At 40.8% G+C, this 16,324-nt stretch overlaps 1 protein-coding gene across 1 annotated transcript; it reads left to right on the plus strand.

Annotated features, from left to right (window-relative positions):
• Window positions 1-940: 940 nt before the first annotated feature.
• On the plus strand, window positions 941-14,993 carry LOC142464570 (olfactory receptor 11A1-like). Its single transcript, XM_075567940.1, has 5 exons — window positions 941-1,859; window positions 2,541-2,602; window positions 3,600-3,651; window positions 8,584-8,715; window positions 14,959-14,993. The coding sequence occupies exons 1-5, from the start codon at window positions 941-943 to the stop codon at window positions 14,991-14,993; spliced, it is 1,200 nt and encodes a 399-aa protein (XP_075424055.1).
• Window positions 14,994-16,324: the final 1,331 nt, after the last annotated feature.

A 16,324-nucleotide genomic window follows, 5' to 3' on the forward strand; every position in this document is an offset into this window, starting at 1 on the left:
ACACCATTGAATATTTGCACTGTATGATACAGTTTAATACTATACACTGTTTTCTTTTCTCTTATTTTTTTTAGATATTTTACTGATCACAGATTTGATTTGTGAAGACCAGGGCCGAGGAGGACAATTTTCTCTGTAAGGACCAACGTAGGATCTGGGCAATACTGGTGACCTCCTGGCTGAAGGACTTCAATTTTTAGAGGTGGTCACTGAATACACCCAATATACACACGTGTCACTATGTGTGTTTGTATTGATTTATTATCACTAATACTGTATTTAACGTTCTGAGGCTTTTTTTTTTTCCATTGACATTTACAACTATATTCTGAAGCTATTTGAGCACCCATTACCTCTATTTAATTTTTAGAACATGCTAGTCTTATACATTTCTTTCATTCCTAAATATAACCCTACATATTAAAGGATAAAAAGCAGAAGCTTTATGATATTTTTGGTACTTGTTTCGTAATGAGTAAGAGATACCCTTTTACTGTACTGCTATTTTTTATAAAAGTATAATTTTGTTCTAATTGATGCTGTGACATTCCCTTATAATATACCTCCACTATAAGACTGTACTTAACTGTGTCACTTCTACCATGATAGGGATGATATGTATCTTATGTTCCTTGAATTGGGGAGGGAATGCACAACGTAAACCTTCAATGTATTGTACTGTAGGCACCAAAGTGTTATTGCTGTTGGTTATTTATAAGAATCCAATATATTTTGACGTTGGGTTTAATAGTCCATTCGCTGAATGGAAATAAATATTACTAAGTGTCAAATAGACAGAATGCAGGAAGATCCTTACTGTATAAGTGGAAGAGGAGCCTGGAATCAGTGTCATAGTTTTGCTCTTGGTAAATGACATCCTATGAATACTGATGATAATAAACAGTTCTCTCTCTTTCTCCAAGTTATCCTCTCTCAGGTAATGGACAAGCACAACCAGAGCACAGTCACAGAATTCCTTCTTCTAGGGATGACCGGGAGTCCATTCGGAGTCAGGATCTTTCTCTTTGTACTTTTCCTGGTGACTTACATTATCACATTAATTGGGAACCTTCTTATCATTGTATTGATTTCAACCATTAGCCAACTCCATTCACCGATGTACCTATTCCTGAGGAATTTATCTGTGTGTGAAATATTGCTAACCACAGTAATTGTCCCTCTTTTGCTACGTGTCTTGTTAGCTGAGAAGAGCCTTATATCCGTCAGTGGCTGTTTCTTTCAGTATTATGTAATGTGTTCTACAGTAGCTACAGAATGCTTCCTTCTTTCAGTGATGTCTTATGACCGTTATCTGGCTATCTGCAACCCATTGCATTACGCCGCTCTCATGAACCACAAGCTCTGCCATCTGCTGGGGTTCTTGTGTTGGTTGGCTGCTTACGTGATTGCAGTAATGACAAATGTCCCAATCTGCACATTGCAGTTCTGTGGCCCCAATATCATGGACCATTTCTTCTGTGATATGACCCCTCTATTGGATCTTTCCTGCTCAGACACAAAAGCTGCGAAGATAACTGTTCGTGTGTTTTCTGCTCCTCTACTTTTCTGCCCATTTGCACTCATCTTTTCCACTTACATGTGCATCATCTTGACCATCCTCAGGATGCCCTCAGCCACAAGCAGACAGAAAGCCTTCTCCACCTGCAGCTCCCACCTTGCTATTGTAGCCATGTACTATGGGACACTTGTTATTGTGTATGTGGTACCATCCAAAGGCTACTCATTTAATGCCAACAAGTTCTTGTCTCTGCTCTACAGTGTGGTGACTCCATTTCTAAACCCCATTATCTACAGTCTGAGGAACCAGGAGATCAGGGTGGCCCTAAAGAAAATGTTATGTGAAATAAAGCAATGGTCACATATTTAAATCTAAACCAATTGTTTTATACACAGTGCAATGAAAAATAAATATTTCGATCAATTACAGATTTATCTGGCATTTATCATCCATTCATCCAGACTGCATGTTCTCCAGGAAAGGGATATATTGCACCAAATGCCACTGCTGGGGAGTCCCACAATGCTTTGTGGCAGTGAAGGAATTAACTCATTAGGCTCTGTTATCATTCATGTAGACACAAAGATGGCACCTCTATTGGGTTCCTTTCCAGGTTGCATTGAAAGAATGCCCATATTTTATTAGTGTTACCAAACTAGGAGGAGGTGAAAAGTCTATAGGCAGTTTGACATGTACAAAGTAAAAGAAACAATCAATGAAAGGGGGAAAACCTCAAAACACTACCCAATTGAAACATATCAATAGATATAAAGCAAAAAAAAGTCAATATGGGGAAGGCAAGGGGGGAGGGCCTTACACTAAATGTTTTTTGACCCTGTACTTGGCATAGTGCCTATAGATTTATCACCTCCTCCTAGTATTTTGGTGTTTTACTTTTCCCTTTCCTCCCATTTCTTTGCTTATCTTGGACACCATTTTGATAAGAGTATTTATGAGTATTATTGATATTGGGGATAAGACACCCTTCATTTACCTTAATTCTGTGTATATTTCTGGTTAGCACACGTCATCTCCCACATTAAGGTAAAGATCAAGAAAGTTAATATGATGAAAATGATGATGGTGAGTGAACTTGAGATTGGATGGATTTGCATTCAAGAAATCAATAAAAGAATGTGATTCTTCAACAGTGCCCACCCAGGTGATGAGAAGGTCATCTATATTGTGACGATAAAATGTCACCAAGTGGCAATAGGGATTTCCATCTCCAAACACGTGGGCCGTCTCCCACCAACCCATGAAAGGTTGGCATAGGAGGGCGCAAAGCTTGTGCCCATGTCAGTCCCACATGTTTGGAGATAGTAAATAATTATGTGTCAAAAGAAATGTTTTGCTATCCAGAATGAAAATAATGTGTGCTGGTGACAAAGGGGATGAAGATTCCAAAACAATTCAAATAGCTGTGAGACCATGGTGATGTGCTATAATTGTATTCAGTGAAGAGACATCTAAAACAACCAAAATGTAATTTTATACCCAATTGAAATCTGAGAAAGGAGATAGTACATATGAAGTGTCCAAAAGATATGAAGGAAGTGTAGAAATTAAAGGTTGCAAGCAGTGATCAATGCAAACAGAAAGATGCTCACCCAGCGACCCAATGCTAGAAACTATTGGTCTACTTGGTGGAAATTCCAGAGTTTATGTATTTTTGGCAAATGATGGAATATAGGAGCAATGGGATGACGACAGTAAAGGTATTCGGATTAATAGAGAGAACTTGAAGATCCCTACCCATATCGAGCAAATCATATAATTCCATAAAAAATGGATTAGTTGGATTGGATTTTAATGAAACATAGGAAAGATGATCATTTAACTGTCTGTGGGCTTCATGATTATAATATTTACGATCCAAGACAACCACTGCTCCACCTTTATCGGCGTTCTTTACCACAATGAATTCTTTTTTTTTAATGCGGTAATAGCATTACGTTCTTCCAAGCTCAAATTGCTTTGATGATTCATATTCATTGTGGTACAGATGCCCTTAGAAAGGAGTAATAAATCTCTTTCCACAGCCCTCTGAAAAACATTGTAGCACTGGCTCTCATAATAGGTTGGACAGAATGTTAGAGTTCAAGCCAGATTCTTCTCTTCCAAGAAAAGACGTGAGTGGATCTCGTTGGTCAGTCGGATCATCAAGTAGCTCTGTCAAGTCTTGAATGTAACATTGATCTTCAACGGTTAATGTCTGGAGACATCATATATTGGCATATTGGCACTATCTCCTTCAATACTTGTGTCTAAATTGTCTTTTATGAAAGTGTTGTCTTTTTTTTTCTTTGAAAAATCTCTTGAGTGTAAGTTTGAGTAAATTTGTATAAATCTACTACAGTAGAAAAGAGATAAAAGTCCTTGACTGGTGCAAAAGTTAAACCAGTTCAGGACTGTAAGTTCTGCTTGAGTCAAGGTGTATTTAGAGATATTAATTACATTGGTATTTTCAATGGTCCTTCCTTTTCTTTGCTGGTGCCACCCACCAACTTGGTCTTTGTTATACGTCCATTTCTTCTTTGTTTTTTGATGATGAGCGTCTTGATGTTATATTGCGATTCAACTATGTCCTTCCTGGAAGGCGTCTCGTCTGCCGAGGAAACGATGGAAAACTTTTCTGAAAAGGAAACACTGTACGGTACAAATTAATTATCGGATAATTCAGAGTCCATATTTCTTCCCATTTTATAAACCAATTTCTGAGATTTTCTATGTATAGATTTAGTTGGTCTTGGAGATTTTTTGTTTTGTAAATGGTTACGCGCGAATGATCTCATAGACTGCGGTTTCTGCCAGATATATATCTGATTTCGTTCATAATCAATTTGATCACGTTCATATTTGTTTTGTTTGCATAATATTTTTTTCAAGATTATTAATGCGTTGTGTCTGTTTATTATCCATGTGATTACATTTGTCAATGTGTATGAAAGCGTGAAGCTTTGTCTGAAGTTCCTTAACTTGTTTCTCTGCTGATGCTTTTTCGTTAAGTTTAAATTGAATAATAATTAAATTACTTTAAATGAACCTTTACAACAAGTCAAAAGTAAGTGCTTTGGTCATCCTAAGCCATAGTGGTATCCTTTTACTCTTTTGGTAATTTTCTAACATTATAATATCCCACCACATTCTCAAGTCTTGGGCTATATACTTTTCTAATCGAAAAAAAAATTTGTTTTTAGATCTTGTGTATCTACACAAAATAAGACTTTTTCTCTATCAAAAACTAAATCAGCGTTTTTGTTTCTTGCAGACAGATTGAAGCAATGTGTGTCCATGTCTGGGTGAGCATTCCGGTGTGTATCCATTGTTAGATCATTAGTAATAATTGACACTCTTTTACAAGTCAGTATTCAAAAAAAGAGAATACAGTATGTCCAAAAATGTATAAACGTGAAAAAAATACAACATAATAGAAAAAAAAATGTCATTACGTATTCCTGAATTTTATCCCGTACTAAACATTCAAGTAGCTTCCCCACTATTGATGTCAGGCTTACAGGTCTGTAATTCCCCAGTTGAGATCAAGCTCCCTTTTTAAATATTAAATACAGTACTGTAGGCACCAAGTCTGCGTTTCGCCAATCTTGCGGTACTGAGCCTGTGGAAATTGAGTCCTTGACTATTAAATATAATGTTTGGCTATTACTGAACTTAAGTCCTTAAGAACTCTTGGATGTATGCTATCTGGGCCAGGTGCCTTATTTACTTTAGTTTTATCAAGCCGCCTATGAACTTGTTTCTCAGTTATCCATTAGTTTGTTAATATAGAGGTGGCGGCTGCCTACTGCAGCACTGCAATTGCAATTGATTCTTCCCTGGTAAATACAGGTTCAAATAATTTGTTGAATACCTCTGCTTTTTCCTTATCTCCAATAATTTGCCTGCCCATCTCACACTGAAAGGTTCCTATTTTTCTTCTCTTTTTTTTTTGTTATTATGGTACTTAAAGAACTTTTTAGAGTTGATCTTACTTTCTATTGCAAACTTTTTTACATTATCCATTTTTGCTAATTTTATTGCCCTTTTGCAACTTTTGTTACATTCCTTATAATTCTGATATGATGTCTCTGTCCCGTCTGAATTCATAGTTACATAGTAGATGAGGTTGAAAAAAGGCATACGTCCATCAAGTTCAACCTATGCTAAATTTAGACAACAGATACTTTATCCTATATCTAAACTTCCTTATTGATCCAGAGAAAGGCAAACAAAAAACCCTGGTGACATATCATCCAATGATATCTCATAAAGGGAAAAATTAATTCCTTACCGACCAAGATTTTGCAATTGGATACTTCAAGAATCTAAACGCCTGCCTCTTCTTTTCCATTTCCTCCCCTCCCTGTTTATTTAGCCACATTGGTTTAGACTTGTTCCTTTTATATTTATTACCCAAGCATATACACTGATGTGTTTTTCTAACAATGGTTTAAAGACTGCCCATTTATCTTCCACATTTTCCCTGCAAAAACATAATCCCAATGTATTCCTTGTAGATTATTTCTCAGTTTATAAAAATCTGCCTGTCTAAAGTTTAAAGTCTTTGTTAAACCCAAGTAATATGGTTTTTGATCATTTATTGCAAATGAGATCATGTTACTGTATGATCACTGCTACCCAAATGTTCCCGGACTTGAATATTTGTTATTACTTCTACATTGTTTGATATTACCAAATCCAGTATTGCCCCTCTCCTGGTTGGTTCCTGGATTATTTGGGTCATGTAATTGTCTTTAAGCATCCCCAAAAACCTGTTTCATTTTGTTGTAATGCTAATCTAATTGCCCCAGTCTATGTCTGGATAATTACAATCACCCATTATGCAAACATGACCTCGTTTTGATGCCTTCTCCATTTGAAAATGTATTTTAGCTTCCTCAATCTCACAGATATTTGGTGGTTTATAGCATATCCCTACAAACATTTTCTTTCAACTTTTACCTTCACTGCTAATTTCTATCCATAAAGTGTCTACATTTTCATCATTCCTTTCATACATATCTTCCCTTATAATAAGTTATAGATCTTGTTTAACATATAAACATACACCATCTCCTCTTCTGTTTGATAAGTATTAGTAAACATCAAAGGCAATCAGAGATTCTTCAGCTATCCATAGTTGAAATTCTGAAAGGAAAGTGCGCATACTGATACCTCTGGGGCAGTTTATCTTGTCTTCTTTCTTCAGAATGTAAAAATAGTGTCATATTGCAAATATAGGAAGGAGGTATTTCTTGGAGCAGTTTATAGACTATACGGTATCTTACAAAATATACATTATGTTACTGGATCAAACAATCAGTTAATTAATTACAGAGTTATCAATTAGTGACACCAGTTATGTTACTTTCTCTAGATACAGTGCAGATTCTTTTTTTTTAGAAAAGTTTTGTCCTGTACTTTAGAAGATGCCTGTTGGACTGTGACTTCTGGTGGGACTATATGTTGTAATAGTTAAGGGATCTTTGTCTAACTCTCTGGATATCTAAACGTGTAGAGGAAGAAGGAGCACAGCTTCCGCATCCAAAGTGCTAAAATTAGATAGGGCAACTCCCAATGAAGTAAAAAAACATTGTATTTATTAAATCAGCTTGGCAATGAGATAGGGAGCACACCAACGCGTTTTGTCCAATAGGACTTTCTCAAGGTGTATATCAATCAGACGTCTTCAAGTATCCCTGTGCGTGAACTGTAGATCACTGTAATGGAGCGGCCTGTAGGCGAGGTCACAGAAACACATACATGTAGATCCTGTGCTTAAACAACTGTCCCTTTAAGGCAAAACATAACATCAAAGCATACTCCGTTTTGGAGACTTACTAGTCTGACCAGTCCCTAACTAGCTGACTGGCTAGATAGACCAGTTCCCAGTCCCAAAATAAAGTAATAATTTATCGTGGAGCAATATATACCAAAGTCTTATCTGACTGTGCTGGTCCAGCGTCTCCAGGTTCTCCAGATGCTGACGTTGCAGTCCTGCTGCTCCAAGGGAGTCGCTTGCCCTATCTCTGTGCAGGCCTCTCTGCTGTGTAGGGCTTTGGGATCCCCCCTGTTCCCAGGCAAATGCCTCTAGTGAACAAGCTGGATCTCTGCGGGCTGGAGCTCCGTTGTTGCTGGGTGTAAATCCCAGCTGGGTCACAGGCAATCCTCTGTGACCCTCCTCTCTTGCAGGTCAGGAACTTGAAGTCTAACAGAGACTCCAACAGGGACGCTGACAGGTACTCACTTCCTGTCTTTTAAAACCTGTTTAATCAGGTTTTCATTCCATACACCTCTTAGCTCAGGTAGAAAACCTGACACAAGTGTAGTTTCCTGCCAAGTTAACTCCTTCACTCCCTTACAATCACATATAAAGGTCGCTGAAGCAGAACATTTGGAATATGATAGTTTTCTAGTCTGCTCGGTTTTGGCAGAAACTGCCCTATTTTGGAAAACACAGTTTATCGATGTTTTAGCATTAATCTCTGCACATCCGGTTCCTTGGTACCAAATTGCAAAGTCCATCAATGTGGGAGCTGAGATCTGAGGTATGTACGTAACTACAAATGTGTGAATAATTCTGAAGTAAGGAATAGAAACAAAACCTGCATTATATTTGATATACACCATTTTTCAGTTCAGGTGTCACTGATTCTAGGGTGTTTTGGGGTTTTATTGGATACTATTTTTCTTTATTTTTTTAGAACAAAAATATTATATCATATACATTTTCCCATTAAACTGTAGAACATCAAGTATATGTACTGTATATGGGGTGGCACACTGGTGGCTGCTTGACACATGGGATGGCACACTGGTAGCTGCATGAAGCAAACTGTGGCTGCATGGAGTGGGACTGGTGGCTGCATGACACATGGGATGGCACTGTGGCGGTGAAAGTGTTAACCAGGCTTATAATAAAGGTCAAGCCCACTTGGTTACCCCTGACCCATGTTTTGGGGTCCTAGAGTGTCAGCTCTTGGGCCTGGGCATTGTGTATGCATTACTGTGACTGTGTGCAAAATATGTGACAATTGCCGTTTTTTGTGTTTTACCATTTCCAGAGGTGCTGGGACCAGGAGATGTTCAGGAGGTCAGTTTCAGGGTGGGTTTGACTGAGAAACTGGTTGCAGAATGTTGCTATGTATCGGGGTGCCGGAGTTACAGGATTCCCCAAGGGTGTACCCAGGAATCAGGTAAGATTCTGAGACACACTAGAGCACATTGCTCCGGTCAAACTCCCATCCTAAAAACATTCCCGCGACTCACCACTGGGACACCCTGCTTCAGCACAGAGCAGAAAAAGGTAAAAATGGGACACAAGGGGTTAATGTATATCCCCACACTCCAGGCAGGTATAAGACTGAGGGTGGTTTTACTAAAATACGAGGTTTAGGTTTGTAGTGGTTTGAAATATGTTTAAAGATCCAGTTGCTGTATGTAAGAGATGAAGGCGAATGTAAAGGGAACCGTTTAGGTTACACTCTATTTCCTGCATCAAAAAACTGTAACACGTTGTAGCAGCAGAATGTGTATATTTTACCACACATAAGACAGGCCACAATATATTATATTACATGGGTATTGTTTAATGTGCGTATATATGTTGATGCTCTGTGGGTGAACTGTGAGATTTAGGAGTCATGGCTAGCAGGCTGTGTGCCTCTGTGCGGCTGAGAGTTTAGTGAGGGGGTAAGGAAAATGTGTCATGCTAGAATATAACCTCTGAGCTTCAAAGAAATAGAGCTGTCAGAGCATTTGTTCAGAGGGGGGGTTATGGCTACTAGATCAAAGGGTCCATGTGGTCAAGGCCTGACATAGTGGCATTTGAGCCAAGGGGGGGGAGGGTTTGAATAGTTAGTGGGAAAAATGGTGGTTCGGGCACATGTCTCTCACTACTCTGAAGCCAGGTGACCAGTGGGGGGAAGATGACAGTTTTGTTGCAAACGCTCAGTCACTGTTCTGAAGCTTCTGAAGGCTACCTGTGTTACTAGCGGAGCATGCCCATTGACCAGGGATAAAATTCCCACACAGTGATTCACTTGCAGACTGACAGGATGGATTTTTGGGAGTTTTTAAAAAGTCTTGCAGTCAGTCAGAGATTTAGATTCATCAGTTCCATCTAAGTTTTTCATGAGTTCCATCAGTTCCATCTTGTGTGATTCACCTGAGATTCAGTCCCATTTGAGAAGTTCCAGCTCTGAGTAAATCGCCTAAATTTCTCAGAGGCTAAGTGACCAGAATTCAACAGCAAGAGGCCACAGGAAGGAAAAGTGGCCAGGAATTATTTTGCTGTGTGTTTGCAACTAGAAAAGATTAGTTTTGTTATCCCAGTTTCCAAAGTAAGTGTGTCTTTTTCCTGTAATTTGTGTAACATAGTTGTGTACGTCCGTTATGTGAATAAACGAAATTTATTTTTATCTCTCTGCTTTTCTCAATCAATCAATGATCCCGGAAATTAAAAGTCTTAAAAAGCTTGGTCTACTATGACAGGCACTCTGGTGGCTGTATGATGCACAGGATGGCATTCTGGTGGCTATATGACATATGGGGTTGCACACTGCGTCATGGGGTGGCACAACACGTTTCTCTGGTGAATACCCAGCTTCGTCAGAAGTAATTTCATGTCTACATCTACTCACATTAATATAGCCATAGCCCTGTGCCTATTGGCTAATACAAAGACACGAAATAAACAAGCGAAAGAGATGGTGCAAAACTAGTTTACAAAATCAGTATATTAAAGTACAATGGTACAAAGACTGATCTTTTCAAGCATAAGTTAAAAATGGCATAAAATATCAATGTAAAAAATCCAAAGATCTACATCAATAGGTGATACTATCCTGATCTATTTAGGTAAAAACATATTCCAATTGTCTGTCTATCCTGATATCCTCCCATGCTGTGTATTTAGTTCTATTTAGGTAAAAACATATTCCAATTGTCTGTCTGTAAATCATCCCCCTACTGTCTTAATTTAATTCAGCTTTCACACTTGTGCAAGGCAAGGCAACACCCACCTTAGAAAAACCATTTGCTTTAACTACCCTCACATGTGCTAATTACGTTTGTTGTGCCAACCAGGTGACTTTCTAAAAGTATATAAGTAAACTCCTAACAGCCATTGCTGCTAGCAGCCATGCTTGCAAGCAGATATGCTTTTAAGTAGAAATGTTTCAAGTAGAATATGAAGTTTAAAAAGGAAGTAGAAATGTTTCAAGTAGAATATGAAGTTTAAAAAGGAAGTAGAAATGTTTCAAGTAGAATATGAAGTTTAAAAAGGAAGTTCAAAAAGAAGTGGAAAAGTGGACATCACCTACTGCTTCTGATTCCTGCTTTTGATCTACGTTGGAAAAGAGGATATCATCTATCTAAGACTGCACATCTCAACACTTAACTATTGCTGTGATGCCGCCTTTATTTTTTATATTTGCTGCAACCGCACTTATTTTTAAATTATGCACTTCCTTCCACCAGTCTCCTTATGTCTCTAACTCTATTCATATATCTCCATCTCTCCTTTCTTCCCCACTTCTCAGTTCACATGAACTCCTTTCTTACCTGCATCCTCTGTCACCACACAACTATACACCCTGCACTAAAACACACCCCTATAAATCATCCTCACACATCCTCTTTCTATCCATGCTTCTACTCCTTGCTTCTGGGGATATCTCTCCCAATCCTGGTCCCTGCCTTATTTCTACTTGCTCTCGTCCTCGCCTCCCACATACAACTTCTACTCCTTCTGGTGTTAACCCCTCCAACCTCATACCCATCCCCTGCCACCCTCCCTCCTCTCTCCCTTTCTCCTGTGCCCTTTGGAATGCTCACTCCCTCTCTAACAAGTTCCTCTCTGTGCATGACTTCTTTCTCTCTCACTCCCTGCTTCTCTTTGCTATAACTGAGACCTGGCTCACTCAGTCTGACTCTGCTCTGGAAGCTGCCCTCTCTTATGGTGGCCTTTCCTTCTCCCACACTCCGCGCCTTGATGGCAGGGGTGGAGGTGTGGGGCTCCTGCTCTCCTCTCTCTGCCGTTACCGAACTATTCCTATTCCCCCCTCTCTTGCCTTTCCCTCCTTTGAGGTTCACACTGTCCAGATCTTCTCTCCTCTCCCTGTTCATGTGGCGGTCATGTATCGCCCACCTACCTCTACTCATCCCCCTTCTGCCTTTCTCTCTCACTTTGAATCCTGGCTCTCTTTCTTCCTCTCCTCAGACTCCCCTGTTCTTCTCCTTGGGGACTTCAATTGCCACATTGATGACCCCTCTCTCCCTTGGGCTTCCCGCTTTCTTTCTCTAACCTCTTCTTTTGGCCTTCAACAGTGGGCTGCAGCCAGCACCCACAAGGATGGCCACTACTTAGACCTGGTTTTCACTAAAAAATTCTCTCTCTCTGATTTCTCCATTTCCCCTTTTCCTCTCTCTGACCATCACCTCATCTCATTCTCTTTATCTCGCTTCTCCCTTCTCCACCTCCATCTACCCCCCGGTTCTGCAGAAACCTGCGCTCTATTCACTTACCTGACTTTGAGTCCACGTTACACTCCTCCCTCTCCTCTCTAAGCTCTGCTACAGACCCTGACAAACTGGTCAGGAACTACAACTCTGCCTTGTCCTCCTCTCTTGATCTACATGCCCCGCTTTCTCTCTGCCGCACTCGCCCTTTTAACCCTAGACCCTGGTTAAATTCCCACACGCGCATGCTGCGTTCCTCCACTCGTTCCTCTGAACGCCTCTGGAGGAAATCTCATACTCTCGCAGACTTCCTTCACTACAAATTTATGCTATCCTGTTTCAACTCTGCCCTCTCGCAAGCTAAACAAGCCTACTTTTCTTCACTAATCAACATGCACAAGTCTAACCCACGCCATCTGTTCTCTGTCTTTGATACTCTACTCAAACCACCCTCAGCTGCCTCTCCTTCCTCCATCTCCGCTCAGGACTTTGCTGACTATTTTAAGGAAAAGGTGGAATCCATACGTCAGAACATCCCCTCTGTTTCTTCCTCCCATCCTACACTTCTTCCTAACTCTCCTCCTGCCTTCCTTGACTCTTTTTCCACTGTCTCAGAGGAGGATGTATCGCTATTGATCGCCTCTTCTCCCTCTACCACTTGCCCTCTTGACCCCATTCCCTCCCATCTCCTAAAACCTCTTGCTCCTACTATAATCCCTACGCTCACGCACATTTTTAACTCCTCCCTCTGCTCTGGAACCTTTCCATCCTCCTTCAAACATGCAACAGTCATACCATTACTCAAAAACAGCAAGCTTGACCCTACCTGTCTTTCTAACTATCGGCCTGTCTCCCTCCTGCCTTTTGCCTCTAAACTCCTTGAACGTCTTGTATTCGCTCGCTTGCTCCATTTTCTCAACACCTATTCTCTCCTAGACCCTCTACAATCTGGCTTCCGTAATGCTCACTCCACGGAAACAGCCCTCACTAAAATAACTGACGACCTCCATGCTGCCAAAGACAGAGGTCATTACACTCTGCTCATATTACTCGACCTCTCTGCAGCATTTGACACCGTGGCCTACCCTCTTCTCCTTCACATTCTCCATACTCTTGGCATTCGGAACAAAGCTCTATCCTGGATCTCATCCTACCTCTCCCATCGTACTTTCAGTGTCTCTTCTGCTAATACCTCCTCCTCCTCTATTGATCTCTCTGTGGGGGTACCCCAGGGCTCTGTCCTGAGACCTCTTCTCTTTTCTCTGTATACACTCTCTCTAGGTGACCTAATAACATCTTTTGGGTTTAATTATCACCTCTATGCTGACGACACACAAATATATTTCTCAACACCCGACCTTACACCTACTGTACAAACCAAAGTTTCTGAATGTCTCTCTGCTATATCATCCTGGATGGCCCTCCGCCGCCTTAAACTCAACATGGCTAAAACAGAGCTCCTCATACTTCCTCCCAAACCTGGCCCTACTACCTCCTTCCACATTACTGTTGGAACTACGATCATTCACCCAGTAGCCCAAGCACACTGCCTTGGGGTCACACTCGACTCCTCTCTCACATTTGCCCCTCACATTCAAAACATTTCTAAAACCTGTCGCTTTTTCCTCCGCAATATAACAAAGATACGCCCTTTCCTCTGTTGCTCGACTGCTAAAACTCTGACTCAGGCCCTCATTCTCTCCCGTCTTGATTACTGTAACCTCCTGCTGTCCGGCCTTCCTGCCTCTCACCTGTCTCCCCTACAATCTATCCTTAACGCTGCTGCCAGAATCACTCTACTCTTTCCTAGATCTGTCTCAGCATCTCCCCTCATAAAATCCCTCTCCTGGCTTCCGATCAAATCCCGCATCTCACACTCCATTCTTCTCCTCACTTTTAAAGCTTTACACTCTTCTGCCCCTCCTTACATCTCAGCCCTAATTTCTCGTTATGCACCATCCCGACTCTTGCGTTCTTCTCAAGGATGTCTTCTTTCTACCCCCTTTGTATCTAAAGCCCTCTCCCGCCTTAAACCTTTTTCATTGACTGCCCCTCACCTCTGGAATGCCCTTCCCCTCAGTACCCGACTAGCACCCTCTCTATCCACCTTTAAGACCCACCTTAAGACACACTTGCTTAAAGAAGCATATGAATAGCACTGTGGCTATTCTGAACACATGGCACATAAAGCTTGGCCCCCTGCAGATGCACTTACCAGAACTCCCTCCTACTGTCTCTGTACGTTCTCCCTACCTACCAATTAGACTGTAAGCTCCTCGGAGCAGGGACTTCTCTTCCTTAATGTCTAAAGCACTTATTCCCATGATCTGTTATTTATATTATCTGTTATTTATTGGATTACCACATGTATTACTGCTGTGAAGTGCTATGTACATTAATGGCGCAATATAAATAAAGACATACAATACAATACAATACAATACAACTAACTAGTTGGAATATTCTTATTCCTCTGATTTAGTAGGTGCTACATAAAGAAATCAGAGAAAGAAAATATCAATAATCATTCTGTATTACAATGGACAATTCTAGCAGAATCCACCATTCAAGAGATATGACGTTAAAAGTATTAAGATAAAATCAATAATTGTAATCAAATATTAATATACTAAAAAAATTAATTATACAATCCAAAACAGCAGACCCAAGTTGAAAGACTTTAAAAAAGTATATATAAAAATATATATTTTCTTACATAATATTCATGTACAGTAAATGAATAGAAACCTCATATCCAAAAAATTAAGTCTTCTATGTACGTGATCACATAGTATTAAAACATGTAAGATAAAAAAACATATAAAAAGAAGATCAAGGCAATGAAATTAAAATAATCACCCTATAAAAATGCTTACTGTAGTTCAATGTCTACATCGAGTCTCATAGGTACAAGGGTTTTTAACCTGTGGATCCAATGTCTCCTTTTTGGTTAACTGAATGTCTCTATTCCCCTCCAGTGCTTCACTACCTGTTCGACCCCCTGGTATTTTAGCCCTGTGGGGTCGCCCTGGTGATGCACACTAAAGTGTATAGAGACACTGTGGGTCAGAACTTTTCTTTCAATGTTGCTTAAATGCTCAACGATCCTTATATGCAGGGGGCTGGTAGTCTTACCGAAGTACTGGAGACCACATGGGCACTCCAGCACGTAGATAACATAATCTGTTTTGCATGTTATGTGACTCTTAATCTGAAAAAAATTTCCTGTAATATTTGACACACATTTTAATCTTTCGGGAGACTTACATTTTCAGGCTTTACAGCTAAAACACCCATAAAAGCCTTTGATCTCGCTAAGCCAATTACTTTGAACCTTTTCTCGACAAAAGGCACTCGGTACCGCCAGGATAAACCAAGACCCTCAAGACCTGCCTGAAGACTGAGTCCCATGCCTGCTTTCTAGTTCCAGCAGAACTAGTAGTTACTGTTCTTGTCCCTGTTATACTAAAAAAATAAAGAGACTATCACCCTCACTGAAAGTTGCCTGATGACTGCATGCTCCTGTGCCACTCCCCATCCCCCTCCCGATGGTTCGGGACCAAGCGGTCAAGTCCCTGCTGAAAAATAGGAGAAGACCGAGGAAAAAAGGAAAAAGGGAAAGAAAATCTTAATACTCACCAAAATGGCGTCCTGGCAAGATCCGCGGGACAAACTACAGAAGAAGCGCCAAAAGAGAATGGCGGACGCAGTTTGAGCGCGAAACCTGGGAGCTCCGATCGGCTCCACCCCTGGGACACACCTCCTTCCTCGGCTGCACGCAGGCGGTTATGCGCACTGGACCCGGATGACGTCAGGGGGCGGTCCTTCGCAGAGCCCCGTCGCAGGGGAAATGACGTCAGTGGCGGCGCCTGCAAAGCCTTTGAGAAAGCCAACAAGCCGGACACTATGCTAGCTAACAGGATCAGGAATAGGCCCTACCTAGGCTGAACAGACTGGAGCGCGAGGCAATTCAGACTGATTTCACTCTGGAGGAACTGACCGCGGTCATCAAGAGTCTAAAACCCTCTAAGGCCCCAGGACCTGACGGGTTTTCTAATTTATATTATAAAAAATTTATCGGGGTTCTAGCACCGCACATGCTCAAGTTATTTAACGGAGTCTTGGCGGGGGAACCCTTCTCGGAACAGATGCTCCAGGCGTCGATATCTATAATTCATAAGAAGGACAAAGATCCCACAAACTGTCAAAGCTACAGGCCGATATCCTTAATCAATTCGGACGTTAAGATATACTCCAAATTACTGGCCAATAGATTGAGCGCGATCCTGCTAAGGCTTATCCACCCGGACCAGGTTAGCTTTATTAGAGATAGACAAGCGGCCG

The sequence above is a fragment of the Ascaphus truei genome, chromosome 13 (assembly GCF_040206685.1).
Source record: "Ascaphus truei isolate aAscTru1 chromosome 13, aAscTru1.hap1, whole genome shotgun sequence".
NCBI classification, from domain to species: domain Eukaryota; kingdom Metazoa; phylum Chordata; class Amphibia; order Anura; family Ascaphidae; genus Ascaphus; species Ascaphus truei.